General features: G+C 37.3%; 2 protein-coding genes across 10 annotated transcripts in view; both read right to left on the bottom strand.

Moving 5' to 3' along the window:
* Positions 1-721: 721 nt before the first annotated feature.
* LOC306852548 (uncharacterized protein) lies at positions 722-3593 on the bottom strand. 3 transcript variants are annotated; one of them, XR_013782628.1, is made up of 6 exons: positions 3454-3560; positions 2253-2313; positions 2101-2151; positions 1879-1957; positions 1677-1798; positions 1014-1520 (listed from the first exon to the last, which is right to left on the bottom strand). XR_013782628.1 is itself a non-coding variant. In XM_079389456.1 (5 exons), exons 2-5 carry the CDS (start codon positions 2258-2260, stop codon positions 1282-1284), a joined length of 420 nt encoding a protein of 139 aa, XP_079245582.1. In that variant the 5' UTR covers positions 2261-2313; positions 3454-3593; the 3' UTR covers positions 722-1281. The 3 variants fall into 3 exon arrangements, 2 of the variants coding, with proteins under 2 accessions (XP_079245582.1, XP_079245583.1); XM_079389456.1 differs by lacking the exon at positions 1879-1957 and having other exon boundaries at positions 722-1520; positions 3454-3593; XM_079389457.1 differs by lacking the exon at positions 1879-1957 and having other exon boundaries at positions 1149-1520; positions 1639-1798; positions 3454-3578.
* A 16098-nt stretch (positions 3594-19691) lies between these two features.
* Positions 19692-26702, bottom strand: part of qki2 (QKI, KH domain containing, RNA binding 2) — a 36770-nt gene continuing 29759 nt past the window's right edge. For 4 of the 7 annotated variants that reach the window (XM_079389562.1, XM_079389560.1, XM_079389563.1 and 1 more), the window contains one exon: positions 22686-26356. Coding sequence is in view for 4 of the 7 variants with exons in the window: in XM_079389560.1 (XP_079245686.1) it covers positions 26331-26356 (26 nt within the window). In the remaining 3 variants the exon portion in view is untranslated. Of the gene's footprint in view, positions 22109-22685; positions 26357-26702 lie in introns of those variants that run through there. The other 3 variants (XM_079389558.1, XM_079389559.1, XR_013782636.1) reach the window with 2 other exon arrangements.

Below are 26702 nucleotides of genomic sequence, written 5' to 3'. Positions count from 1 at the left end.
GAATCTCTTTAATAATAGCAATACAATACGTTTTTTTTTTCCTGCGGGACGGGAGAAGACACAAAATCAATGCATCTCTATTATCGTGCGGGAATAAATTCTCAGAGTTTTGCGGGTGCGGGCGGGAGTGGACATACATATTGCGGGAGCGGGTGGGAGTGTAACACACACGTTGCGGGAGCGGGCGGTAATGGTCAGAAATTCGGCGGGCGGGAGCGGGATGAAGAAAACAGTCCCGCGCAGGTCTCTACTCCATACCAGTAGGTGGCGGAAATACACCATTAAGTTGTTTGTCAACCGCCAATAAAATTACATGAAGAAGAAGTCACCTACAATTTTTCAATAGGGTCTAGCTGCAGACATAGGGCGAGTGGAGCTCCACTCAAGAGCGGAAATACGTCACCTCCACTCGCGACGCGTCCGCCATGTTGGTCCGGGCAAAGGTGAGTGGAGCTCCACTCAAGAGCGGAAATACGTCACCTCCACTCGCCGAAATACGTCACCTCCACTCGCGACGTGTCCGCCATGTTGGTCCGGGCAAGGGCGAGTGGAGCTCCACTCAAGAGCGGAAATACGTCACCTCCACTCGCTATTTATTAATTGTTATATACACATGTATAAATGGTGCTTTGCATATAATGTCACCTCTTTGTACATAATGTTGATATTTTCTGTACTTTTATCTTGGCATTAATAATAATAAACTAAGCTTTTACGGTTTATGACACGACAGCGCTCTCTTTATTATTTTTTTGCCCCAGCAATTTGCACTACAGACATAAAACCATAGAAGTAGGTTTAAAATACACATTTTGAGGTCCTCTGCCTTTTGTTCATGTTTATTTTTTAACTATACATATTTCAACTACCAATGTAACATTCCATACATTTTAGAAAGTAAACACAGTGTGATATTTAGCAGTGAACATTAAATGAAACATTTGTATTTTAAGCTAAATAACAACATATACCTTCTTTTTTTTAAATATATATACATTTTTTTTTTTTTTGTTATATTAAATTTTGTCTGGTCTGTTTTTCGGTGTATGTGGTATAATCTGTAAAGCATGTTGGTCAGCCTGTTGTATATGTGCTATACAAATGAAATTAACTTGAACAAATCAAATAGTAAAATAATGACTAATTTCCACAATTTAACAATTTTAATGGAGTAAAAAAAACAAAAAAAACAACATCTTACACTATATTGAAAACATGAATTGCAAGTAACCAAAATTGTTACAGTAAAGACACACTGTGTGCGCGCATATACACACTCTTTCACTCTTTGCCTGTTCCAAGACCTCCATCGTCTGTAAAGCAATCCCAGCTACAGTAGTCAAGGTGGTCATCTGAGGAGTAAAACCCCAAAAGCACTCCCCGTTGTCCATTTCCCTGGTAGCCATCCCCACAGTCTTTGTAAAGCTGGCTGCACTGTAGGCGACTGCACCTAGAGATGGTGTACGGCTTTCTGTACATTTCATTATGTCTCTTTGAATATATTTTCCAATTCACTACACCTGTTCAGAATCAAAACACAGTTATGACAGAACATTAAGTCACAATTCAGACAATAAATGAACATCTTTAACTGTCAAAAGTTTCATGTTGGAAATGGAAGAGAGTAAGATTACCCACAAAAAACAAGAGGGGGCAACCACACTTCTTGAACTCACTATCAAGCCAGCTGAAGTGTGCCTCCTGTTGAAAATGCTCCTGGCTGACAATGTTGTTAAATCTCTGGCATGTCAAATCTGCCTGAGGATTGCAGAGCAGCCATCTGATATGGCATGTCATCCTGAACATAAGAACAGTTGTAAGGTAATTCAAAACAATTAACATTAAACATTTTTATGTTAACACTAAGACTTCACTTACAATGGTGAAATCAAATGCTGCCTCCATAGTTATGTACCAGACATAATATAAAAGCATAAAGGCTGATATTTTGCCATGTCTGTGTATGAGCAAAAATTCACAAAGATTAATAAAAATGAGGTGCTCAGTAATAGCGTTAATGGGCATAATGGACATGGTGTGGACACAATGGATGTTGTGTGGACATCAATAAACATCCTGAAAATGAGCTTGGCAACTCACCATAACCATGAATACTCCACAGTCAATCCCAAAATGTTGTAGGGGTAGTCCCTGTTTGAAGAAAGAACACCCATTTTGAAGAATTTACAATGATGGTCAACCTTATACATGTTGTTCTTGTACATTTTCATTGTACTGTAAATGAATATTACCTCAACATCCAAGCCTGACTGTTCTTCCCATGGCCCAGGAATGAGCTGTTGTGTAACAGCCCTGATAAAAATCAAGACAGCGTTACGAGGAATATTTACAATTTAAATACACAGAGTATGATTCAGCTGGGGAACACAAACAATGCAGAACATTCAGTGTTTGGTTGAACAAGAAATGCCAACAATGCTTACATCCTCTGAACGTGAGGAGGTTCTATATCTGTGCAGTTTTCCTAAGCAGCATTGAAAAGTCAGGGGAACGTGACTGCCAAAAGTAGTTGCATTAATGTGGGCAAGTCAGGGGAACATGACTGCCAAAATAGATCATCCTGTTGTAACCTCAAGATGTCTCGGTAGGGCTTGTGGCCAAAGCCTTGTTCCCGCTGTGCATACAGTGAATCGAGGAACAGTATTCCTCTTTTGAGTGGCAGCATCACCTATGAGAATAGTCTTGGCAATGAGATAACTTGTCAAGTGGAATATTCCAATAAGTGTTGCAAAAAGGAATCTTCGTATGCTTCTTTTTAACATCAACGGTGTAGCTTGACAAACTTTCTTAGAATGCATGCATCACTTACACATAGCAAAAAATGCCCTTGTGTCCACAGTGGGAATATAAGTGCATCTTTCTCTGTGGAGTCGACCTTAAAGAAAGCATATTATGTTGCCAATTCAAATCAGTTTATTTATTGCTGTACAAATGGGTAGGTCCTTACAGGAAGACTGTCTAAAGGGTCACAATTCAAGGGTGGGAGCCATGTTGGGGGGATGTGGAGGTCCATAATAAAGATATTTTTCCCCTACAGAAAGACAGCTGACTTACTTTCTTCATTGTACTACACAGAACTCACATAGGTCCCACTAAAATATAGATTGCTGATGGCAGTAAGTGTTGCACAATGCTGCCCACAATGGTATGAAGGGCCAACATCTACAAGGAAAATGAAACACTTAGACTTATTGATGCTAATATTAATTAATGCCACTGCATTTGATCTGAGAGTACCATTCACCTATCCCCAACACTAAACTGCTCCCAGTTAATAGGCATTAGTTCAACATTGCTCGCTAGAAATGTCTAATTCCATCGTGTTCATTCATCCATTTGTGCGTAATTTCATCCAAACCCTGTGCGTTCTGCTTGCACTGAACGTTACGACAGCGTCAGTTCACCATTGTAGCAATGATAAGATAAAATTACCTGAGTTAAAGTTTGAAGAACTCACAGCGACGCCATTTTGAATTATTTATGTGTGGAGGTGACGTATTTCCTGTTAGCGAGTGGAGCTCCACTCGCCCACGGTCTGCAGCCAGACCCCTCGGCTCGCTGCATCCTGCGGTGGACATCCAACCCCGCCCACATCCAAGTGTGGCGTCACTAGCCACGCCCATACCAATACAGACACGCCCACGTCAAAACGCTACGTCAGAAACCACGCCCTATAGTATACGTCACCTCTTGTTATTCCCCGGGAAACCCGGAAGTAACGTTTTGTCCAAGCAATTTACAGCAGTTTCTGGGATCTAAATAAAATAATGTTGCCTTTCGTTTTACTAATACACGTGTTCTTATTTATTTAAAGGATGTCTAGGCTAAAATGGCACAACTTAAATGTAATATATTTAATATGTCTAATGTACAGAGCTGATTTCTCATCACAAGAGCCTGTAAAACACTTCAATTTGATTAAATGAGGCTAATTGTAATAAAAAACCTCTACACCTTACCTTATTCAACCTTATTGTAATGAGATAAATTCTCATTTATTACTATCGATTTTAAACTACCTAAGACACCTTTTAGATTTATAAAATTTAAAAGGGATAATTAGATTTTGTTATTGTAAAAGTCACAACACATTGTTATAATTTATAATTGTCATTTAATTTTATAAAGTTGTGTTGTTCCACTTATCAAGTGTTAACATTTGAATGAAAGGATTGACAGTTCTCCATACAGTATGCAGTAGGAGACACATACATTTGCTGAACAGAGATTGCTTGCTTTGATAGATTATAACAAGTAACATACACTTGATTGGCTCTATCTCTCTCTCCTCTCCACCTGTAGCTGGTGTGTGGTGAGCGCACTGGCGCCGTTGTCCTGTGGCTGCCGTCGCATCATCCAAGTGGATGCTGCACACTGGTGGTGGTTGAGGAGAGACCCCCCCCCCCCCCCCCCCCCCCCCCCATGATTGTAAAGCGCTTTGGGTGTACAGCAATACACAATAAAGCGCTATATAAATGCATCATTCATTCATTCATTCATTCATTCAACATGACATTGACATTCAGGCCTTGTTCATCAACAAAACTTCATATGAAGTGTGTCCAGGTCCTCCACATATTTAAAGATGAATAAACAGACATCCCTTGATTCATTAGGTATTTTTATATTTATTATTTTACAAAAATAACTAAATACATTTTTTTACAAAAAATATGTTCTATAAGAGATATGTTTCAACTATCATAAATGAACAGCTGAATGATCAGATAAACAGTTCTTGAAATGCAGTACACATACATACATACATAAACTACACAGAGAGATTCCTTGCCTTGTTAGATTATTCACAGAAACATGGCATGGACTTTCAAGCCTTGTTCAGCAACACAATTTGATATGAATGTGTCCAGCTCCTCCAGATACTCAAACAATCAGAATATTGTATTGTACAGATGTGCTATATACACATTATGCAAGGGAATGTGGATAGATGTATGATATATTAAATCAAAAACATATGTATAATAAATATAAGTATGGATAATTTGGTATTGCACATGTTTTATTGCACAGTGGGGAGAACATTTAACTGTTTGTGAGGTAGATATGGCCTGAGGGAAGAAACTGTTCCTGTGTCTGGTCGTTCTGGTGCTCAGAGCTCTGTAGCGTCGACCAGACGGTAACAGTTCAAAGAGGGAGTGTGCTGGATGTGAGGGGTCCAGAGTGATTTTGCCAGCCCTTTTGCTCACTCTGGATGAGTACAGTTCTTGAAGAGTGTGAATGTGAATGTCCCACTGCAGGTCCTGAGAGATGAATAAAAAGACATCTCTTGCTTCATCTGATTCGACCCCAGGTTGTCTTTGATGGCATTTTGTTGATTTTTACCGTCCATCTGGAGTAAAGCAGGCCCTTTCACCTCCCCACAGAATAACTCACGGTGACTCTGTATCCAGCACAACACTGGGCCAATGTCTCTTAAAAACTTCCACTTTATGTCCTCTTGGCACTCCTGTTAAAAATACAGAATACATGTGTGTTGGTCCACTAAATATTTGTCATAAATAGTATTTACCTCATCATTTTGCATACAAGAATATTTATGATTTTAAACCACAAAAATCAATCACTACAGTATCTAGAGAAATGCTCCCACCATTCCTCCAGACCTTTCTTTACTGATGAAACTGCAGCAGGAACACCTCATCCCGGCAGAACTGCTCTGCATCAGGCTAGGAACAAAAATGTGTAGAATGCTGTAAAACATGACAAAGATTGACAATCATTATGTGATCTTTCCATTCATATAGAATAATACAAAGATAATATGTCACAAACACAGAGTTATCTTGCAATTCATAGTGAAATGATGTGGTTGCTCAACCAAGTTACTGTGATCAGTGTATATCATTAAAAATATCATCTGTATGTGAGTGAGTGTTTTTGTGTGTGTGTGTGTGTGTGTAGGGTGGTAAGTACATATCTGTGAGTGGGTGAGATGAGTGTTATAAAAAAATTGCACATTAACTCAACATTCATTATATGTTGTAAGAATCAGTGCACTAATAAATATATAGTGCACAGTTTTTTTGTGACATAAAATGACTGTGACATAAAACTGAATGTGCAATTTTTTTTAATAACCCTTTTTTTATAATAGCTAAATAACACTCTTACCTACTCATATACACACTCTATCACTCTCATATATGTATTCATCTCTCCCCACACACATGATATTTTAATGACACTGATCACAGTACCCTTCCACAGTATCTTGGTTGAGGAACCACATAATTTCACTTCTTGCTGGATAACACACACACACACACACACACACACACAAACACACACAAACAAACAAACAGACACGCATACATATATATATATATATATATATATATATATTAGTGATATCTAAGTAATAACGTGGCTGTGTACAGTTCAAAACACATAAGCATGCTGAACTGTTGTTTACATATGCACACAAACATTCAAGTTGTCAACGTTTTAAGTCTTCCTAAAGACAAAAGATGTTTTTTTTTTTTTTTACTTACCAACACAGCAAACGTCTTTTGCTTCGGTTTGCAAACAATTAGGCTTATCTTCATGTCGATGCTTTTTCCTGGTGCAAAATAATAGGTATGTGACGTATTTGGACACAGGCGTGGCTTCTGACGTCATGCTTGGATGTGGGCGGGGTTGGATGTCCACCGCAGGCTGCAAGTAAGGTCCGTCCACTGGTCCAACGACGGCAGCCAATGGCACGGCAGAAGGGTTCCTGCGTGTTCGGTCTTTCCAATGTGCAAAGTTCTTCAATTTAAGTTAAACTCTAATCTGACTCCATTTTATCATTTAATCTGACTCCATTTTTTTATGACCTCGTATTTAGCTTGAAATACAAATTGATTGCTTGTCTATTTCTAATTTGTATTCTTCTGATATTTGATTATTCTAGTTAACTCTTGACTTTATATTTACTCGTTCATTCGGTTGCTCATGTCTTTAACAAGGATGCAACGTAATCTACTAGAGCCAATAATTACAGAGTAAAACAGAATAAGGTCAAATGTAACAATTTATTCTCAGTCAGGTAAATACTGTATGTATTATGTCAATTCCACAGCAATTCAAAGAGATCAAATCATATCAATACAAAACATCGAATTCTCAAAGATAAATCTATGAGTAAAGGATGCAAGGATGCATACCTGACTTTATAGAAATACATAGTGTGAGCATTGAGGCCCACACTACGGGCTTCTGGTTACAGAATCGCCCCGACCCTTTTGCCACATTTCCTTAAGTACCTCAGACCAGAATAAACATCCCCCAAACTGGAGACAGGAACTAACAATTGTAATTTGCAATTTAATCAAGTCGAGTTAGCACCTTTTGGGACAGAAGGGAATTTGCATGAAAACCACTAGGTGTTGATCCACCCTCTACAGTATGCAAAATATCTCTGAACTCTCAGGATCCGTATTACCTTTTAGTTTACTTCTTATAAGAATGAGACCATTGTACCAGTCGCCCTGAGACAATTCAAATGATACCAAACATGACTGTAAATATCACTTGCATTAATGCAAACATTACATTCTACTATTGACCATTCTGAGTGAGTTGAGTGAAAGGAAGGGTGGGTGAGGGGAAGAGGGGATGAAAAGGAACTGATGCATATTTCAGAGAGGCGTTTTCCCGCATTTTCTCTCAGTGGGATGTGGAGACAGATGTCTGTATGTTAATGCACTGTGTGTGTGTTGTCCATCTCAGAAGTGACGCTGGCTTCGGTGATTTCAGCGTCTGCCGCCTAACTAAATGAGGACATAAACACATGAACAACATCTCCAGAACTGCTGTGAGAGTCAATTAATGAGCATTTTACCGTTTGATTCGAGTAAAAATTACATCATATCATATACACACAGAACTGTAAAGGTATTCCAGGCAACCCGTCAAAATAAAAGTTCGGTTTAACTTGGAAGACACTGCGGCAGAAATATATTAATATTTTTCAGCGGACAGTACATACTGCTACTATTAAAATTATTAACTTTATTATTATTTTTTTTTAGCAATGATCACACAACAGTTATTAATTTTTTTAAAAATTTAATAGTAAACCCCCTTTGTTTGCCAAAATAAATAAACTTTGATTTTCAATAATTTAAAGAAATTAAATTAATGTTTTATGTCTTCATTTGAAAACCAGATACAGAACTTCTGAGGAAAAATAAAACATTTTATAAGGCTATTTTAAGAATACATTTAAATAAACTAAGTTGTTTTTATGCATTCAAATAATTAGACCTACTACACCAGAATTTAATAACAATAAAACATATGGTGAAAGAAAATAAAACACCCACTTATGAAAGTGGATGAAGATTTTACATTTCTTGAAGTCTTTAACAACCTAGAAATGATGATGTGTTTTAAAATGAACACGCACTAATGTAAACGTAGCCTAACAGATGTGTAAACTGAAAACAATTTGAACTTTATTAAAATTATTTATTTATTGTGTTGGATATATTTTGTTCCTTTTGTGCAGTGGCTCAGGAGATGAGGCTTTGAGTCTGTATAAATATCAACATTAATAAATAGTTTTTTGAGTTAATGTAATCTTAAAACTGATTTCATAAAACTGGTATCGAAAAAAGTATCGTTCAGGAACCGGTATCGAACTCAAGGTATCGGTATCGAAATTTTTTGGAACGATACCCAGCCCTAACAATAGGTCAGCCATACAGTGAAATGTGTGAATGGGCTACTTCAGTGCAATGTGTAAACACTTGATGATGAACTCTTATAATGAAATCAGTGTCCCCACCACCCCATCTTTCCTGCTGGTAATCTAGAATCTAGTAAGCATGTGTGCTATTTGTATATACATTTGTTTCAATTTTATTTTTTCCATTTCAGAATGCCACCAGCAAGGAAAGATCCTCGGTACAGTGTGCAGGATGTAATTGCCATCGTCCAAAACGGAGAAAGTGATGTGGACATGGATTTCGACGACACTGATGCAAGTGACGAAGAACCAGATAGCGATGCCTGTGTGGACAAAGAAACCCAAGAACCCACTGATTGCCCAGCCAATGTGGACACTGAGCTTCAGTCAAACAAACACATCATGCCCCGTGACAGATATCGCTGGCAAAAAAAAGATTTTATCAGTCCCAATACTGATTTTTCTGGTCCAGCTCTCACAGATGATGTCACCTCCCTCCACACCACTGCAATACTTCCAAAAGTTTGTGTCAGAAGACATGGTTCAAGCTCTGGCAACAAATACGAATGAGTACAGCATTCAAAACTACGGAAGATCGGTTAATACCAATACAAAAGAAATACAGACAGCGTTGGGCATGTACCTGAAGATGGGCCTGGTACAAATGCCTGGAACCCGTGTGTACTGGGAGACGGACACACGGCACCCACCTGTAGCTGATGTGATGCCACGCAACAGATTCCAGTCGCTGTTGACAGCATTACATTTTGTAAACAATTTGACAGTGTCAGAGACTGAAAAGAGGGACAAACTCTGGAAACTCAGACCATGGCTTGATTCACTCAGAGAGAACTGCCTGCAGGTGGTACCAGAAGAACACAACTCTGTGGATGAGATGATGATACCTTTCAAGGGGAAGTTCAGCAGCATCAAGCAGAAAATGCGAGGCAAGCCACACCCATGGGGGTTTAAAGTATGGGTGAGAGCTGGAATCTCTGGCATGATGCTTGACTTTGATGTTTACCAAGGGAGCAACAATGGAGTACGATTCAAATCTGAACTTGGATTGTCAGGTGATGTTGTAATGAAGCTTGCCTCCACACTTCCAAAGGGCCAAAACTACAAGATCTACGCAGACAACTACTTCACCTCTGTTCCACTGGTAGTGAAGCTCCTTGAGCAAGGAATCCATTATTTGGGAACAGCCAGGCAGGTCCGCCTACCCAACTGCAATCTTGAAGATGAGAAAAGCTTGAAGAAGAAGGGCAGAGGAAGCTTTGACCACAGAGTGGAGGGGAAACACAACATTTGTGCTGTCAAATGGTACGACAACAGGCCAGTCACACTTGTGTCATCCTTCGCTGGACCAGAACCTGTGGAGGAGATTCAACGCTGGGACAAAGCCACCAAAACCTACATTGACGTCGAAAGGCCTTACATTGTGGGTACCTACAACAAATTCATGGGAGGTGTGGATTTGTTGGACTCATTTACAGCAAAATACAAGTATGCCCTGAAATCCCGGCGATGGTACATGTACATCTTCTGGCACACCATCACCATCGCTGTCGTCAACGCCTGGCTCCTCTACAGGCGGCACTGCCAAGCTCTCAGGATGCCAAAGAAGGAGATACTGAACATGAGAAAGTTCCAGGCACAGCTAGCATCCTCTCTCATCCTGGTAATTATCTATTTCTGCTATTTGCCTTGTTTGTGATATATTAGACTAGTATCTTCATGTGCGTTTGAGATGTATATGAATTGATATATTTATTCTTTTTTTTTCTAATCAGGTGGACACAACACTCAAAACTCCAAAGAGAGGACGACCATCTTCAGGCAATGAAAGCCCAGTCGCAGCAGGGAGCCCTTTGAATGCTGCAAGGAGACTATCCTTAGGTGATGGGAGTCCAAACGGTCCCTCTTCCAAAAAATCATGTGCACACCCCCCTCTGGATGTGCGCACGGACCTCACTGGACATTTTCCACTGAAGACAAAGAGAGGACGCTGCAGAAATTGCAGTAAAGGGTATACTAATACCCAGTGCAGCAAGTGTGATGTCCGCCTCTGTTTTTCAGAGGACAAGAACTGCTTCTGGGACTATCACTGTAAATAATGTAAATAAATGTCAAAGTTCTTGTTGTTGGAATAAATGACTCTTCATAACAACATGACTGAGATTATTATTCATGTTATATACTGGTTTGGGAAAAGCAAAAGCCTGCAAATGAATCCTTAGTTCTGTATTGTTGCTCAGACAGTGAGTGAAAATACAGGATATTCTGCTCCCCATTAAGCCCAATGTTGCAATATTAGAACATTTCTGTAAAAACTTACTAAAACATAAAATTTTTGAAAACACTCAATTTTCAGCCCCAAAGGCCTCCTACAACAACATCTGAATGGTTGAGAATTTTTTTGTGTGTTTTTCTATATTTGGCTTTTACAGGGTTAAACGGACCTAACAGTTGATTACATGACATTTTGCGACATCCGTGTTTTGTTGCGAAAGGGAGTTCATAATTTGCATAAACAGATAACTCCGTTTTTAACTATTTAAAAAAAGAATGTTGTTGTTTTTTTTTCTTCATTGTGCAGTCCAATAAATCTCAATCAAACTGCAGCTGGGTTAAAAAATGACTAAAAATACAGCTAACTAACACAATAAAAACATGATAACAATAAATAAAAACAAACATGGTTTTTGAAAATGTTAAAGAACGGAGTTGTCTGTTTTTGCAAATAAACTCTTCATATACAAATAACGTTCATGATAATATCACAATAAATTAAAACAGCTAGGCTAAATAAAAAGAGTAAAACGAGAAAAAAAAATCATTGCTGTCGAGCTATCTGTATTTGCAGTATCAAAAATAAATGATAATGTTAATATGAAGTGAGTTTATAAGAAAAAAATAAGCCTTGAAAACAGAAGATCAACAACTAAAAACATGAAACTGTAAACTACAGGAAACTCTACAGAGACGTTACACATTAGAGGGCTTTTTAATCATTTGTAATAATAATAAATGAAATAAAAACGAATTATAATGCAAGTAAATTAATAATAAATAATTATTTACATTCTGTTGTTCCTCTTCGTTATTTACAGATGCTTTGGTAGGCCTTTGTGATTTTAATTCTATAGGTAACAGCCATAATTGCTTAAATGATTCAGTTGAAGTATATTAAGACTGTATGTTTGATATAGTTTTAAGTGTAAAAATAATTCCCTGAATCTGAACCTGACACCAGTGATGATACTTTCCCACTAGATGTCAGACAAGGACAAATTTCAAAAAGTTTCTGGTGGACTATTTTGAACAGTTGGTTCAGTTCTTTCTTCTTCTTTTCAAGTGATTTGTTAGTTTGTGTTGGGGAAAAGATCTACCTCACACCGAATCGTGTGCCACAATAAAGCATGTCCCGTGATGCATGCTTGAAAGCACAAATGGTTGTTTAGCACCATAAAGGTTGTGTTTTGATCCTCCTAGCTCGCATGAGATTTAAGAGGAAATCGCCATGTGGGAGGATGCTGAAGCAGAATTCAATCACCATAGCTATTTTTTTTTCTGTCCCTTTCTTTTCCACCCCTTGAGGTGGAGCAATAACATTTGCCATTGTTGTCATTCTGTGAGCTCAGACTTCCTGGCATCCACACTAAATTACCCCTGGCTTTCTGTGGGAGCAGAAATGGCTCACTGTTCCCCAACAAAAAGACCATTCACAGTCAGTGGAAGGCCTCCTACAGACAGCCAGAGGCAGTCGAATAGAGACAGGCACCCCGAGGAACATGGCCGCACTGGGAAATGGCTGTGATGTCATAGATATTCTGTGAGATGAATCCTTTTTTAATCACGCTTATGCTTTATCATCACGCTTTGTTGTCAGCCTTATATTCAGAGTTTTTGTGCCAAAACTCAAAAACAACAACATTGAGTAGCCACAAAAACTCCACAAGGACCCCAAAGGGGGTGTGTTACCATGGAGATATGAAAGCTGCACAGAGCCTCTGTTCCTTAAACTAGTTTAGGGGAGATGAGAGTGGAGGACGGGGGGTTCAAAGGGGTCCTCTGAAACCTTTTATGTTGAAGACTTTAAAGCCATCATGCTTGTTTCATAAAGAGTAAACAACAAGCACAGCACATATTGTTGCTTGCTGTTCGAAATTCATACAAATCTTACATATTTGTGTGTACTCATAAGTTAAAGTTTTTTTAATGATTTTGAAAGTAGTCTTACATGCTCATCAAGGCTGCATTTATTTGATCAAAAACAGTACAGTAGTAATATTGTGAAATATTGTTTTTGTGGAAACCGTGATTTTTCAGGAAACTGAATGATGAATGCATTTATTTGAAATAGAATATTTTTTAAAAGACATTAAGAAATTGTATTCAGCAAGGAGACAAAAATATTAAGTAGTAAGAACTGTTTTCAACATCAATAATAATGTTTATTGAGCACCAAATAGTCCAGGACTGGACTAATGGAGACTGGAGTAATGGCTGATGAAAATTCAGATTTGCCATCACAGGAATAAACTACATTTATATATATATATATATATATATATATATATATATATATATATATATATATATATATATATTGCAATTGCAATAATATTTCACAATATTACTATTTTTTGCTGTATTTTTGATTTTGAAATACATAGTAACTATAAAAGATATTTTATTAACAGAAACTGAATGTCAACATAGGTCAATTTATTATTTTTTTATTTCAGAAGTTTCAAGAAGATGACTTTAAAGGGATAGTTCATGCAATGAACATATTGTCATCATTTACTCACCCTCATGTCGTTCTAAACCTGTATGAGTTCCTTTCTTATGTTGAACATAAAATAATATATTTTGAAGAATGCTGGTAATCAAATAGTTGCTGGTCCCCATTGACTTCCATATATTTCTTTCCCTAATATGGAAGTCAATGGGGACCAGCAACCGTTTGGTTCTTCAACATTCTTCAAAATATCTTCTTTTGTGTTCAACATAAGAAAAAAACTTATACATGTTTGGAATGACAGGAGGGAGAGTAAATGACAGAATTTTCATTTTTGGGTGAAATATTGCTTTAAAGCCATCACATTTCAAGCATCACAAGCATGACACATACTGATGCTGTTTGAGATTCATACAACAGATGTAAAAATAAAATCACCTATTATTGGATGGATCAATGGCTTATGACCTAGTGGCATTTTGAAGTGAGGTTCTTGGCACTTAATCCTAAATTTATTTAAGGCACAAACAGTACTAAATAGTGTTCTACTTTGTTATGCTTTCATGTTACGGTCAACTGTAACTTAACAGACTCCTGGAAGATTCACTGTGCTACAAACAAGAGTTAAACAAAATCACCTGTTTTAAAGTCTCTGGAAACTTGGAGTCCACACAAACTCAGCAGCTATCCCTTAATGTGGATTTGTTTTGTTAAAGCCCAGCTGACACTCGCAACAGATTTACGCAAGCCTTATAATATCCCAGATACAAAGTAAAATCCAAGAGCCATAGTTGTCCTTTTGCTTAGCTCTTGCCATTTCAAGCTCCCCGTTATTCTCTGGCAGTGCTTTAGGACTTTGGCTTGGCTGTGAATGTTCTCCACTGTGGCCTGCCAAGTTCTGCTGTCCTCTCCCACCAGTCTGGTCAGCATCCAGCCTTGTGGAGCCAGAGTGGGGGGCCAGGACTGAGCCAGACCCCGAGCCCCATCCTCTGAGAGCAGACAGGAAGGGCGGGGGGACCCCACAGAACGAGAGGAAGAGGAATGGGGACACCGAAGCATCCTACAAGTTCAGATGCACCATGTGTGTGTCTGAAGTACAAGTAAACTCGGTTCCTGTACATCTTTGCTTGGAAAACCTATTGGATGTAACCGAAGCGAAACAGCGCCCTGCTGTGCGACTCTGCGGTGGTGTAACATCTGTTGTGTCATCCTGTTTAATTTGCTCCATCCTTTACATGCACCACACCATCACCACCTCTTATAGTTCTCAGATCTTTAGCTATGAATAGAAACAATTACACAAGCTAGGTAAACAGAGATTACGTCCTCTCTTACATAAAGTTTGATGGATGTGTCTGTGGAAACCGTTCTTTAATAGAGCAGAAGGAAGCGTTCCTTGAGATTTGTTCTCTCCGAGCCCTTTGGGAGGACATTCCCCACCCTCTCCATATCCTCATGCTGGACAGGTCTTTGTGGTCATTGTTTAAGATCCAAGTGTGGTTTGTTTCCTAGAAGACCTACACTTGTGCCGACACTCCCTTTGCTTCAACAGAACTCTGATTTCAAATGTTCAAACACAATCATACAAAGCTAAATAGTATGGGTGTGAATCGTATGTTGATAAACAATAACTAAACTGAATATTACAATATTTGTATATATTTATTTAATACAAAATTTAACATCTTAAGATATATAGAGATATACACACACACAACCCCAAATCAGAAAAAGTTGGGACGGTATGTTAAATTAAAATCAAACTGAAAACAGTACTTTGTTAAATTATCTTTGACCTGTATTACATTGAAAACAATACAACAGCACATTATTTAATGTGTTCCTCATGAATTGTATTGGTTTTTTTTCAAAATAAACACGTATTCCGGTTTTGGTTCTTGCAACATTTAAAAAAAAAGTTGGAACCGTAAAGCATTTACCACTTTGTAATGTTGCCATTCCTTTTCACAACACTTAAAAGATGTTTAGGGACTGAAGACACCAAGTGATGAAGTGTTTCAGGAGTAATTTTGTCCCATTCTTCCTGCAAACAAGTCTTAAGGTGGGCAACAGTCTTCGTTGTCGCATTTTACATTTATTCATTTAGCTGACGCTTTTATCCAAAGCGACTTACAATTGTATATGTCAGAGGTCGCACGCCTCTGGAGCAACTAGGGGGTTAAGTGTCTTGCTCAGGGACACATTGGTGTCTCACAGTGGATTCGAACACGGGTCTTTCACACCAAAGGCATGGGTCTTATCCACTGCACCATCACCACCCCAAACACCTGCGGAGTGCATTTTGTCGCACTCCGCAGCCAGGACTTTGTAATGTGTGCAGAATGTGGTTTTGCATTGTCTTGTTGAAATAGGCATGGGCGTCCCTGGAAAAATGTCTCCTTGAAGGCAGCATATTGTGCTCCAAAATCTCTATACTTTTCAGCATTAATGGTGCCATCACAGAAGTGAAGGTTACCTTTGCCAAGGGCACTGACACAACCCCATACCATGACAGACCCTGGCTTTTGGACTTGTTGCTGGTAACAGTCTGGATGATCCTTTTCTTCTTTGGTCCGGATCACACGGCATCCATTTCTCCCAAAAAATAACTGAAATACTGATTCATCTGACCACAGTACACGTTTCCACTGTGTGATGGTCCATCCCAGATGCCTGCGAGCCCAGAGAAGTCGACGGCGCTTCTGGACACGGTTAACATAGGGCTTCCTTTTGGCACATTACAGTTTTAACTGGCATTTGTATGTAACTACGTATTGTGGTACTTGACAAAGGTTTGCCAAAGTAATCCTGAGCCCATGTAGTGATATCGCTTATAGATGAATGACGATTCTTGATGCAGTGTCGCTTGAGGGATCGGAGATCACGGTTGTTCAGCTTAGGCTTGCGCCCTTGTCCTTTACGCACTGAAATTCCTCCAGATTCCTTGAATCTTTTAATTATGTTATGCACTTGAAGGTGAAACATCCAAATCTCTTCCTATCTTTCTTTGAGGAACATTGTTTTTAAACATTTCAATAATTTTCTCATGTATTTGTTGGCAAACTGGCGATCCTCTGCCCATCTTTGTTCCTAAAGAACTAGACCTTTCTTGGATGCTGCTTTTGTACCAAATCATAATTACAATCACCTGTTGACATCACCTGTTTCAAATCACATCATTATTTAACCAATTTACCTGATTACTAGCCCTAAATTGTTCCTGTCCCAACCTTTTTTGGAATGTGTTGCAGGTCTGAATGACAGGAAAGGATGTATATTTACAAATGAAATGAAGTTGACCAGACAAAACATGAAATATTTTGTGTTCATATTGTCTGCAATGAAATACAAGTCAAAGTAAATTTAGAAATCACTACTTTCTTTTTTTATTTCCGTTTTTCATATTGTCCCAACTTTTTCTGATTTGGGGTTGTATATAAATTATTATTATTACTAACAGAAACTGTGTGGGTTAATATATGAATTAATTATTCACAATACATTTTGTGATTACAGTTTCAAGAACTAAATACTCAAGTATTGGGGGTATACATTTTTGTATTATTGTATTAATTTATATTGTATAAATTATTGTATATTCAGTTCTTGATTTTAATATATTATATAAAACATATACTTAATTTACTACTAATAATAATAATTAATGTTTAATTAATGTTGCATTTTAGGTAGTAATGCAGTCCCCTTGGAAATATGCAGAAGTATGCAGTGTTTTAAAGGGTGTAAAATTAAATATTAATTACAACATCATTCTTGTTGCTGTCTGAATTATTGGCAATTGAATTATTTTTAATATTGACTGCCTGGGATTGTATGAGTGTAAACGTCAATGACAACGACCCCTGCTGACTAATTTTGTTTCACTAATATGATTAATTAATATTAATATTTCTAATAGCCGCTAAAACTGACACAATTTTTAAAAACTTAGCTGAAATCAGGCTTTAAAATTATTGACTAAACTGAAACTTTTTTTATTTTTATTAAAATGTAGTAGTGTCTGACTATTTAAGAGTTTCCTGTAAAGGAGCATTTTAGAGAGGGTTTTTGGTTGAAGCTAGCAAAATGTTGGCTAATATCACACCATTTTTCCTACAGCCGCCATATTGAGTAGCATTGCAATTTTTTCTCTATTCATTTTTTCTACAAGGAGTCTGTCGCCTCTTCCTCAGACTTTCTGGGTTTAGCTTGCCATTGGCATCCAATAAGATCAGTAGATTGACAAGGAAGGAAGGAAGGAGGGAAGCAAAAGGTTCTATTTTCGATTGGTAAGCTGGGACAGAGAGTTCTGAGTTTGTTGGTGGGTATAAAGGTTGTAAAGGTCATGGCAGCCTCTAAGGGGGAAGTCAGACCGCAAGTCAACGGAGGATACTGTGTCTCTCTCTCTCTCTTTACAGGGACTTACCCAGTTCATCTTTCCTCTTTGGCCCTCAGCTAAAACCGTTATTCATTCCACTCATTAAACTTGCTGCTGCATTACACTCCATTACTTTGGATAGTGCCTGTATGTGCATATGTTTTTGATAAGGTAAGCAGCAGAGGAGTTAAGGAGGTAGGCGAGGACATCAGAAAATGAACAAGACAGGAAATTGAGGTTATAATTGCAGGTTAGAGATAGAGAGAGGATGAGGGGGAAAAAAGGAATGATTACCTAACATAGCAGCTAATAATTTGGGACAGGCAGGAACCATTTAACACAAAACGCGTGGTGTTTAATGAACAGTTTGCCTTCTGTGAGAGCGAATTAATCACACTCTCTCCTTTTCCATCCATTTCACTTTCTCCCTCTCAGTGCCTGTCCATTTTTTCATTTTGTATGTATGCGTGTGTGTGTGTGTGTGTGTGTGTGTGTGTGTGTGTCTGCTGTAAAAGGAGCAGTACACCTTTAAACGAAAATCCTGTCATTAGGACTACTCACCTTAATGTCCTCCCAAAACGATGCTTCTTTTTCTGGTCACATTTTACAGTGACCACCATGCCCATTTTTAAGCTCCAAAAATAAAAAATTGTTATATTGTGCTTTGTACATCGTCTTCTTTAGCTATGATCGCTTTTCCTCACTCAAAAGGTATAGGCTATGGAATATATTGCACTAGTTGTGAACCACTTTTATGAATGTTAGTCTATTTGTTCATTTTTGGAGTTCAATAGCCATGGCCTCTGTGAACTGTAGTTGGGTGGAAAATAGCAGCATTAACTTTCTTAAGTGTCATTTTCAATGGAACAACATTAAGAGCATATGAATTTAGGTGTGAATTCATAATATTGTTCATTTTGCATGAACTATACCAGTTCCAACACTATCTTTGTTGTCACAGACTGTGACGGTCACAGATCCAGTTCTGTTGCTGTTCTTTTGGATATGACCAGATTTGTTTAATGCAGGCTATGGTTGGCAACTTTGCTATAAACTGAAAAGGAAACAAAAGCAAGTAACTAGGACTCTTGGGTGCAGTGATGAGGTCTTATGGGAACTAAAAGAGTCTGATTAGCTTTATCAGCTAAACACAGACCATTACACACAACAGCAACTCATTAAAACAATGTGCGAACAGTTAGAAAACAGTTTTTAGAAGGTTATTCAGAGTTATCGGTTTCCTTTGCGACTCCAGTTCCTCTCAACGTTGAACCACTGACAAACAGAAATTGCTATTTTGACCTCCGTGATTTCTCTGAGGATATTCAATGCTCAAATGAAGAAGTGACTTGAACCTTACATCTTATAAGCCTGATGTTTGTTACTCTAGTTAGGCAGTGCTGATGTGCATAGCTGAAAAATATTCCAGTTAGTGGGCGTTATTGGATTGACCTCCAGTTATTTTACAAAAGACAATGTTTGCTTCTTTTGTTTTCTTGGACATTTCAGAGAATCTGTAAAGTTACGATACAAAAACAAGCACACACAATGGAGTATGTTGAGAAAGAAAGAATAATAAGACTGTGAAATAGAGGTGGGTGTTCGTCCAACTCAAACAACCGTACCATATAGATTTGACTTCTCCTTCAGCTTTTTTTTCCACTCCATAATCATCTAGTCGCTTTGGTGTTAAATGCAGCTTTGTTCAGTATGATCAATTAAACAGTACAGAGAAGTTTGGACCCAGATCTTCTCCATAATCTACAGCAGACCTGAATCAGATTAGTAGGCAGAGTGTTCTGGCACATGTAAGCACAAGAGAAAGAGCGACCAAGTTAGTTTCTTTTTTTAAAACTATGATTTTAATATTTCGCTATTGCTTCTCAGTACAGAGTTTAGTCCAGCATATTTCAGTCAGTAAAACACTCTTTTGCTTAATTTCACACAAATCCTGTTCTAAAGATTCAAAGCAGACAAAAGAAATTATTGACAGGGTTAATGAATGGAAATCAATCATCAAATGTTAGCACAATCGGCAAGAAACGATTAATCAAATTATATAACTAGAAATGGTTAATAGCTTACAATTTACATAAGAAGGCACAGAGGCAAAGCAACAATGACAAACCTAATACCCTAGCAAATAATAACCACTTTAAAACTTGCTCAGAGTCAGCAATGATATTGTTCGTCAAATAAGTTTTTCCATTTTCCATCAACTATGGAATTATATTATCATTGGAAAAATATCTCTCATTTCAATTTTTTGTAATAAGGCATACTGTTCATACCTGGAAATGTGATTTAATGTTATTTCTCACATACAAAATATGATAGAAAAATACATTATAAAATGTTACAATGGTTATAAATAGGACTGTATATTTTCCAATGCAGGGAGCTGTTTGGGATTGCGAAAAAAAAAAAAAAAACTTACATGGAGAGTTGCAGTTCATTGGCATATACAATACATAAACAGTCACTCACACAATCACCCATAAACACATGCTCACACACATATTGACACGGTCTATAGTAATACTGCATGAAAAGCAAACACTAAACCAAAAAACCCAAACACACATTAACAAACAACTCCAGTTTCTAGTCAATCTGACAGGATAAGAGATCCTTGTAAAAACTATTTCCATCCATTAAATGAATTTACAGGATCTTTACTTTAGCAATTTCCAGGTTAATAAAAAAAAATTACATGCAACTGCATCACAACCTCAAACGTCTAAATAGTATTGCATTTGCTCTGCATAAATAAAACCAATATTATTAGAAAAGATCTTCTCAAAATCCAGTTATGATAACCAAATAATGAAAATGCAATTATAATTTGTAAATACTCTTTTAGTTTTGTTGTTCTTCAGCACTGAAATGGCCTGACATCTTAACTGGAAGACCAACTGAAGGAAATGTATTCAGTCATTTTAATAAAACTGAAAATCATTTGCATAGGAAGGTATGAAGAAATGTGACATCTGCATACAAACATGCTCCTCTAGTACACTTCAATCCTTCAAAAGGAATAAAATGAGCTCTGTACTAATTAACCCCAAACTTTTATAATATTCATCCCGATGAATGGAATAAATGCTTCTTGAGATACAAGCAGACTAAAAATATGGAAATAGCGTCCAGTAACAGTTGTGGGCTTCAATTCTGTGTAACAGATGTAGTGATGGATTTACAAACATATTAGAGAGCTTGTACATATACATTATCAACTACAAACAGATAAGGGCTTAATTACCACCTAATGTAGTGCGACAAGGTAAAACTCAATCATTATTGGTAAATAAAAATGATAAAATGCACATAAAAAAAATGTAGTTTTTGAGTGTAACGCCTGCGACATTGTTCTGTACACCTCTTGTTTTCATGAATAAAGAGGAATTGAACAGTTATACCTGATATGTTGGCATATAACACATTGATGGACATTCATACGTGTTCATATTTGATGATATTGTGTAAAATAAGGCACTTGTTTGTTTTTTTTGTTTTTTTCAATTAAAAAAAAGACACTGTTTTGGTCTCTAAAATGTTGTCGTTTGTTCGTCACATTTTGACAATACTGCTTTATTTTTTAATACAAAAAGGATCACTTTTTAAAAATAGATATTCATTTCCTGTGCAGCACCCTCATATCAAAAAGGATATTAATTGATGTTCAGTGTTTGTACACTTGCTCATGTGAATGCTATTTGACAGCTCTCTGAAGAAAACGCTGGTAGGCAAGCATGGCTTTTACATCCCTTATGGATATTTGGACCTACAAATCAGTTTTAAAATAAACTGCTGTTTTTTTTTTCTAACTCTTCAGGATGGTATGAGAACTGCAGTGCACAAACTTAGAGAGTTATATACAATCTTATGCTTAATCATTAAGAAACCAATAAAGATTTGTGTTTATTTAGTGTGTGCATGTGAAAGGCTAACAGTAGGATTTTAGGTGTCGCCCAGACAGCGTTATTGCTTTATGACACTACAGTGCAGGCTGGGAAGCCCAGGTCACCTGACCGAGGAGGTCCTCAGTTTGAGAAGGGGAGTGATTCTGTTCTGCGGGTGGTGGCGTGGGGCCATCACGGCTTCTCGGCTGTGTTAAGCGAATTAAAGCTGCTTCTGGGCTCACCAGCAGGCTGCCAAAACATAGAAGCGAAGGACGAGAGCCAGAGAACTGGTCAGCAGGCAGGCAATGGTCAGGTCATCATTGGGTGAAGAGTTCAGAGGGTCATTGGTTAGTTGCCGGTGGCGGCTGGGTTGTTAGAGAAAAAAGAAAAAAAATGGACAGACAGAGGGGTAACGAAAAAAAATAAAAGGACATAAAGAGGACACAAAAGAAAAAAAGATAGAGAAGGAGATTAGTTTCAGCTAGTGACGGTTGGATGACAATATGACATTACTAATTACAGCTACTGTAAGAGAAGACTGCTCAACGTCTACGTTAACACAGCAAAATCATGAAGGCCTCATGATTTCACTCCAGAACCCATCTCCCAGGTGAAAATGGTTAAAGAAGCAAAGAGGCAAATCAATTATAGAGTCATTACGAATTAAACTAACAGCACTTAATAGTTAGTAGCAGTCAATAGAGTTTGGGTATTTGGAAAATCCGACAGCAAGATGTGAAAGGGCATCAATCCTGGATTAAAAGATGCTAACGATCCTCTGACTGCTATTAAGCATTAGAGTGCTGCTTCAATACAAAGCTGCTAGTGGTAATGATATGGATTCATGAGTAGTTACAGAGATGTGACGAGAGAAGTAAAATCAGAGAGTGACAGGCTAATCAAAAGATTTCTAGACAGTACAAAACGTTTGGTGTTTTTTTTAACTCAACTTTTATTGCCTTTAAAATTTGACTATTTACAAAAAATACAGAACGCTAATCCAACAGAATGATACTAAAGCATGTCAGCTGAAATTTAGGGCTACAACAACACAAGAAAACAATTAGAAAGACAAATCTACTTGTTTCGCAAACCTAAAAGTTATAAGACAGTGTGGCAAGACTGTCATAGGTATGACATCCTAAAAACAAAATGTACCCCTTATGGGAAAAAAAATATAACATGGCATTGTTCTCTAATGTTTACTAGTATAAATTCATTTACAAATACAATAGAATTTCATAAATGTTCTTGCTTTATAGTTAAACATATTGCTTTCATAAACTCATCTGAAAAAGATCACACACAATAACTGTTCTTTTCCATACATTTGACAAAAAATTTTAAAAGAAGCTTACTGCAAAACAACAAACGAGAAACAAACAAACCAAAAATGGAATATTTCTTCAGTTCATCTGTTGTTCTTGTGCTAACAGGCGGCCCACAGTGTGTGACCGTCCTGCTTTGATAAACATCCTAACATCTCATGAGGTTTTGCCGTTTAATTTTTTTCTTGTTTCACTTTGCTCTGTCTGAGAATCTCAGACTAGGAGCTGGTGATTTAAAATCTTCAGTGCAAAATACTTGTGCCATATTTTTATGATGAGGAATTTCTTGAATGGGGAGTTTAAGGGATCATAAGCACTCTGAAATGCCATTATAACGCTCTGATTATGCACCGAGCATAAGAAACTAATTTTAAAGGGCAGTGCATATGATGACTTATACTCTCAAACAAGTCCTAACCTTCATAACCGTCTAGCCTATCTTGTGTGACACTGCCCAAGCCGGGTGCTTGGAATATATCATCCAATGCCTTTCATTCAAGGGTATTTTCCCTGCTCAGGAATCTTTAACAAATTCTCAGAGATCTTTCTGAGGCTGTGGGCAGTAAGCCAGACAAGATAGATCGGACTTTTTGTGCAATTTCACAATTGTTATGCATTAAACTGGTCAGTTGTATTGGTCTATTAAATTATGACATGTTAAAGTCTTATGGGTGTGAAATTCACTTATATTGATCAGTAGATTCTCACGTTTACAGTTTTTTCAGGAGTCATAGTTATTATATGTACAGTTTTGGCACATCCACGTGTTTGTAATATGAGTTTAAATCAGTTTCATTACAGCGGTCTTTAGAAGCTGGTGCTGTAATTCCCTTAGATCCAGTTTATTTCCATTTAAGGCATTTTTGACATGAATATGCTCAACGACCCTGGCCAAAAATGATTAATTTTAACCTAAACGACAACTGATCTAAACTTAAAAACTGCAGTAAAAAGGTATAAATAAAATATGTAAAATGAGAAAAGATTCCAAACAGTACAAGCACTCAAGATTATGAACAAAAAATCTGAATTTGCAGAAGTCAAAGTATCTTCTGTAATGAGATGCAGCTTATAACAGGCCTGAAATAATATACAGTATTGAATTTTCTTAATTCATATGACCAAGTATACATCTGTATCATGAATTGGGGAAAACCAGCATTGCACCATCTTCTAAACTTTATGTATGCTGGTCTGGCCAGGCTGAACCATAAATAATATTATTTGTTTTATTATATCAGATGAGACTTTAAAATATATAGAGTAAAACAGAGTAACATTATTCATAGTAAAAACTAAAAACTGTGTCTATGAAAGCTGCCGAAACAATGTTTCAATGGATCAGAATGGGAAAGTAGATTTAAAAGGCACACTAATGCATTTAAGCGACATAAAATGATCTGAAAATACACTAAAACTGAGAAAAGGATATCAAAAGAATGACAAATGAAAGAATAAACAGAAGCAAACAAACAGGTGAGCTCCATTACCCTTCATTGACTATGAGCCTGAAGGCCATCACAACGTCATCAGTGTAATGGAGCACAGTGGACAGCCAATTTTGCTCCAAAGTGGATCAAACACTATCACACTAGCTGTTTTTCATCTACATTCGTCCACTAAGTAAGTGCTGAAGGTGTCAGATCATACTAACAGTAACAGTCTGTTCCAAAACCTGCTGAGCTTCCTATAGAGGCAGTATTTTTAGGCACGTTTCCAATGTGAAGGCTCGTTTTACCTCATTTTAGCCTAAGGTAGCATATATGCATCCTTCACAAAAAAGGCTCTCTCAAATTGCACTGTGGTGTTGCATTCAGTGGTGTCTTAACCGACAAATATTGATAAAAAATATCTCAAGCGTATGTAAAAAGTACACTTGCAACATGCTAACCTCAAACTTGAAGTCGAGTCTCCTGTGCGGAATGCCATTTATGTTGTGTGTTGGCTATGGAATTGTACATTAACAAGGTTCCATGTCAGTTAGGATGCTGTCTTAGAAGGCAGCTCGCTAGATTTTGGAACAGAGCTTGAATCTCAGAATTTGGAATGTTGTCATCACAGGATGTTGTAACCTCTTGTAAATCAGTTAGAATTTTCTTTTGTAACAGTATTCTATTTTTTAACCTTTGCTTCAGTGACCCCAAGAACATGCTCTAAATATAATAAAAGTATGCTGATAACACCTATAGTTTCAATGCATTTCTGGGTTGGCAGGTTTAGTGAGTAAACAAACCCTGCACAGCATGACTGGCATGTACTATACCTGATAACAGCAACACTGAAATCTCAAATGATGCTTTTTGTTTGGCAGGTTAGAAGTGACTAAAAACATTTCCTCTGTTTGTATTGAGTGAGATACAATGAAAAAGACTGTGTAATCAGCATACTGAAGCACGCACGCACGCACACACACACACACAGACATATATATACAGTGCACAGTTTGAACACTGGAGCTAAACTAACCTCGTTCTGCGGTCACTACCCTTTGGTAAGGATGGACGCGCATATCCTGCCTTCGTACTTTAGTAGTCACTGCACCTGCTCAGAGCGCAACATTGCCAACAAAACAAGAATTAACAGATTATTCATCAAAATACATTAAAACTACATTTCACACAACATTGTTTCACTAACAAGGCATGTAAGACCAAATTACAAGGCACAAGTAACCTTTTCTCCAGGGCCCCATTATAGTGAAATCACATCATATGTTGTTGCCCTTTCTCAATTTTCCAGTAAATCGGTCGCATTTCCATAAAAACACAAATGGTGCTTTTTTTAACGCTTTTGACTAATTTATACAGTGACTATAGAGCCCTTTTATTCTTCTCAACACACAAGATCCTTCAGATAATATGAATCCACTAAAGGCTATTTCATGGAGAAAGTTTTTCACAAGCCTATTATATTAGCAGTAATACTGATCACTCTCTAAATATCTAAGTTACAGTTGCAGGAAAATAAGTAATACAAAAATTACAAGCTAAACAAATATAGATTACATCTCAAACAGGAATGTAATAAGGCTTAATTATCAGTATTTATCTGAAAATATCCATTTTTAATCTATGAATAAGTCAACAAAACAGTTAAGACCAGTGTAAACATGAGTAGTAAATATCTTTAGTCTTTTGTTTCTTATAAAAATCAGTTTCTTCGTTTGCTCTTTTGTCTTTTTTTGTTACAAGGCAGCTGTAAAGCAAAGCATTTTTAACACTCGTATAGGCTGAAGACTGTGTTAAACCCCTGAGCATTACTAGCCTTTTGTCGGGAAAGCCATACCTACAAAGACAAGACAGAATGCTGGAGTTAGTCTCCTGGATCTCCAAGCAAAAGTGTATTCTAAAACAAGGATGTACGATATGTACAATATACATACATATACATATATATATATATATATACACACACACACACACACACACACACATATACATATACAGTGCCCTCCAAAAGTATTGGAACGGTAAAGACAAAATTGCTCCGTTGGCTGTGGAGTCAAGATATTTACAAATATGATTAAAAGATGAATATGAGACAAAACTACAGAATGTCACATTTTATTATTGGGTGATTCAACTCATAGATGTTTTACCAGCTAAGAAGTTCAGCACTTTTAGAGTTTCAT

This window comes from Barbus barbus (assembly GCF_936440315.1).
Source record: "Barbus barbus genome assembly, chromosome: 32".
Taxonomy (NCBI): Eukaryota; Metazoa; Chordata; class Actinopteri; order Cypriniformes; family Cyprinidae; genus Barbus; species Barbus barbus.
The sequence above is the reverse complement of the archived record's forward strand: the minus strand, read 5'-3'. Positions and strand labels throughout refer to the sequence as shown.

Coding starts and splice junctions, on each gene's coding strand:
- LOC306852548 (XM_079389456.1), bottom strand. Junction 1,799..2,100: donor GTGGAGTATTCATGGTTATG/GTGAGTTGCCAA, acceptor TCTTATGTTCAG/GATGACATGCCATATCAGAT. Junction 1,521..1,676: donor ACACTTCAGCTGGCTTGATA/GTGAGTTCAAGA, acceptor GATTCTGAACAG/GTGTAGTGAATTGGAAAATA.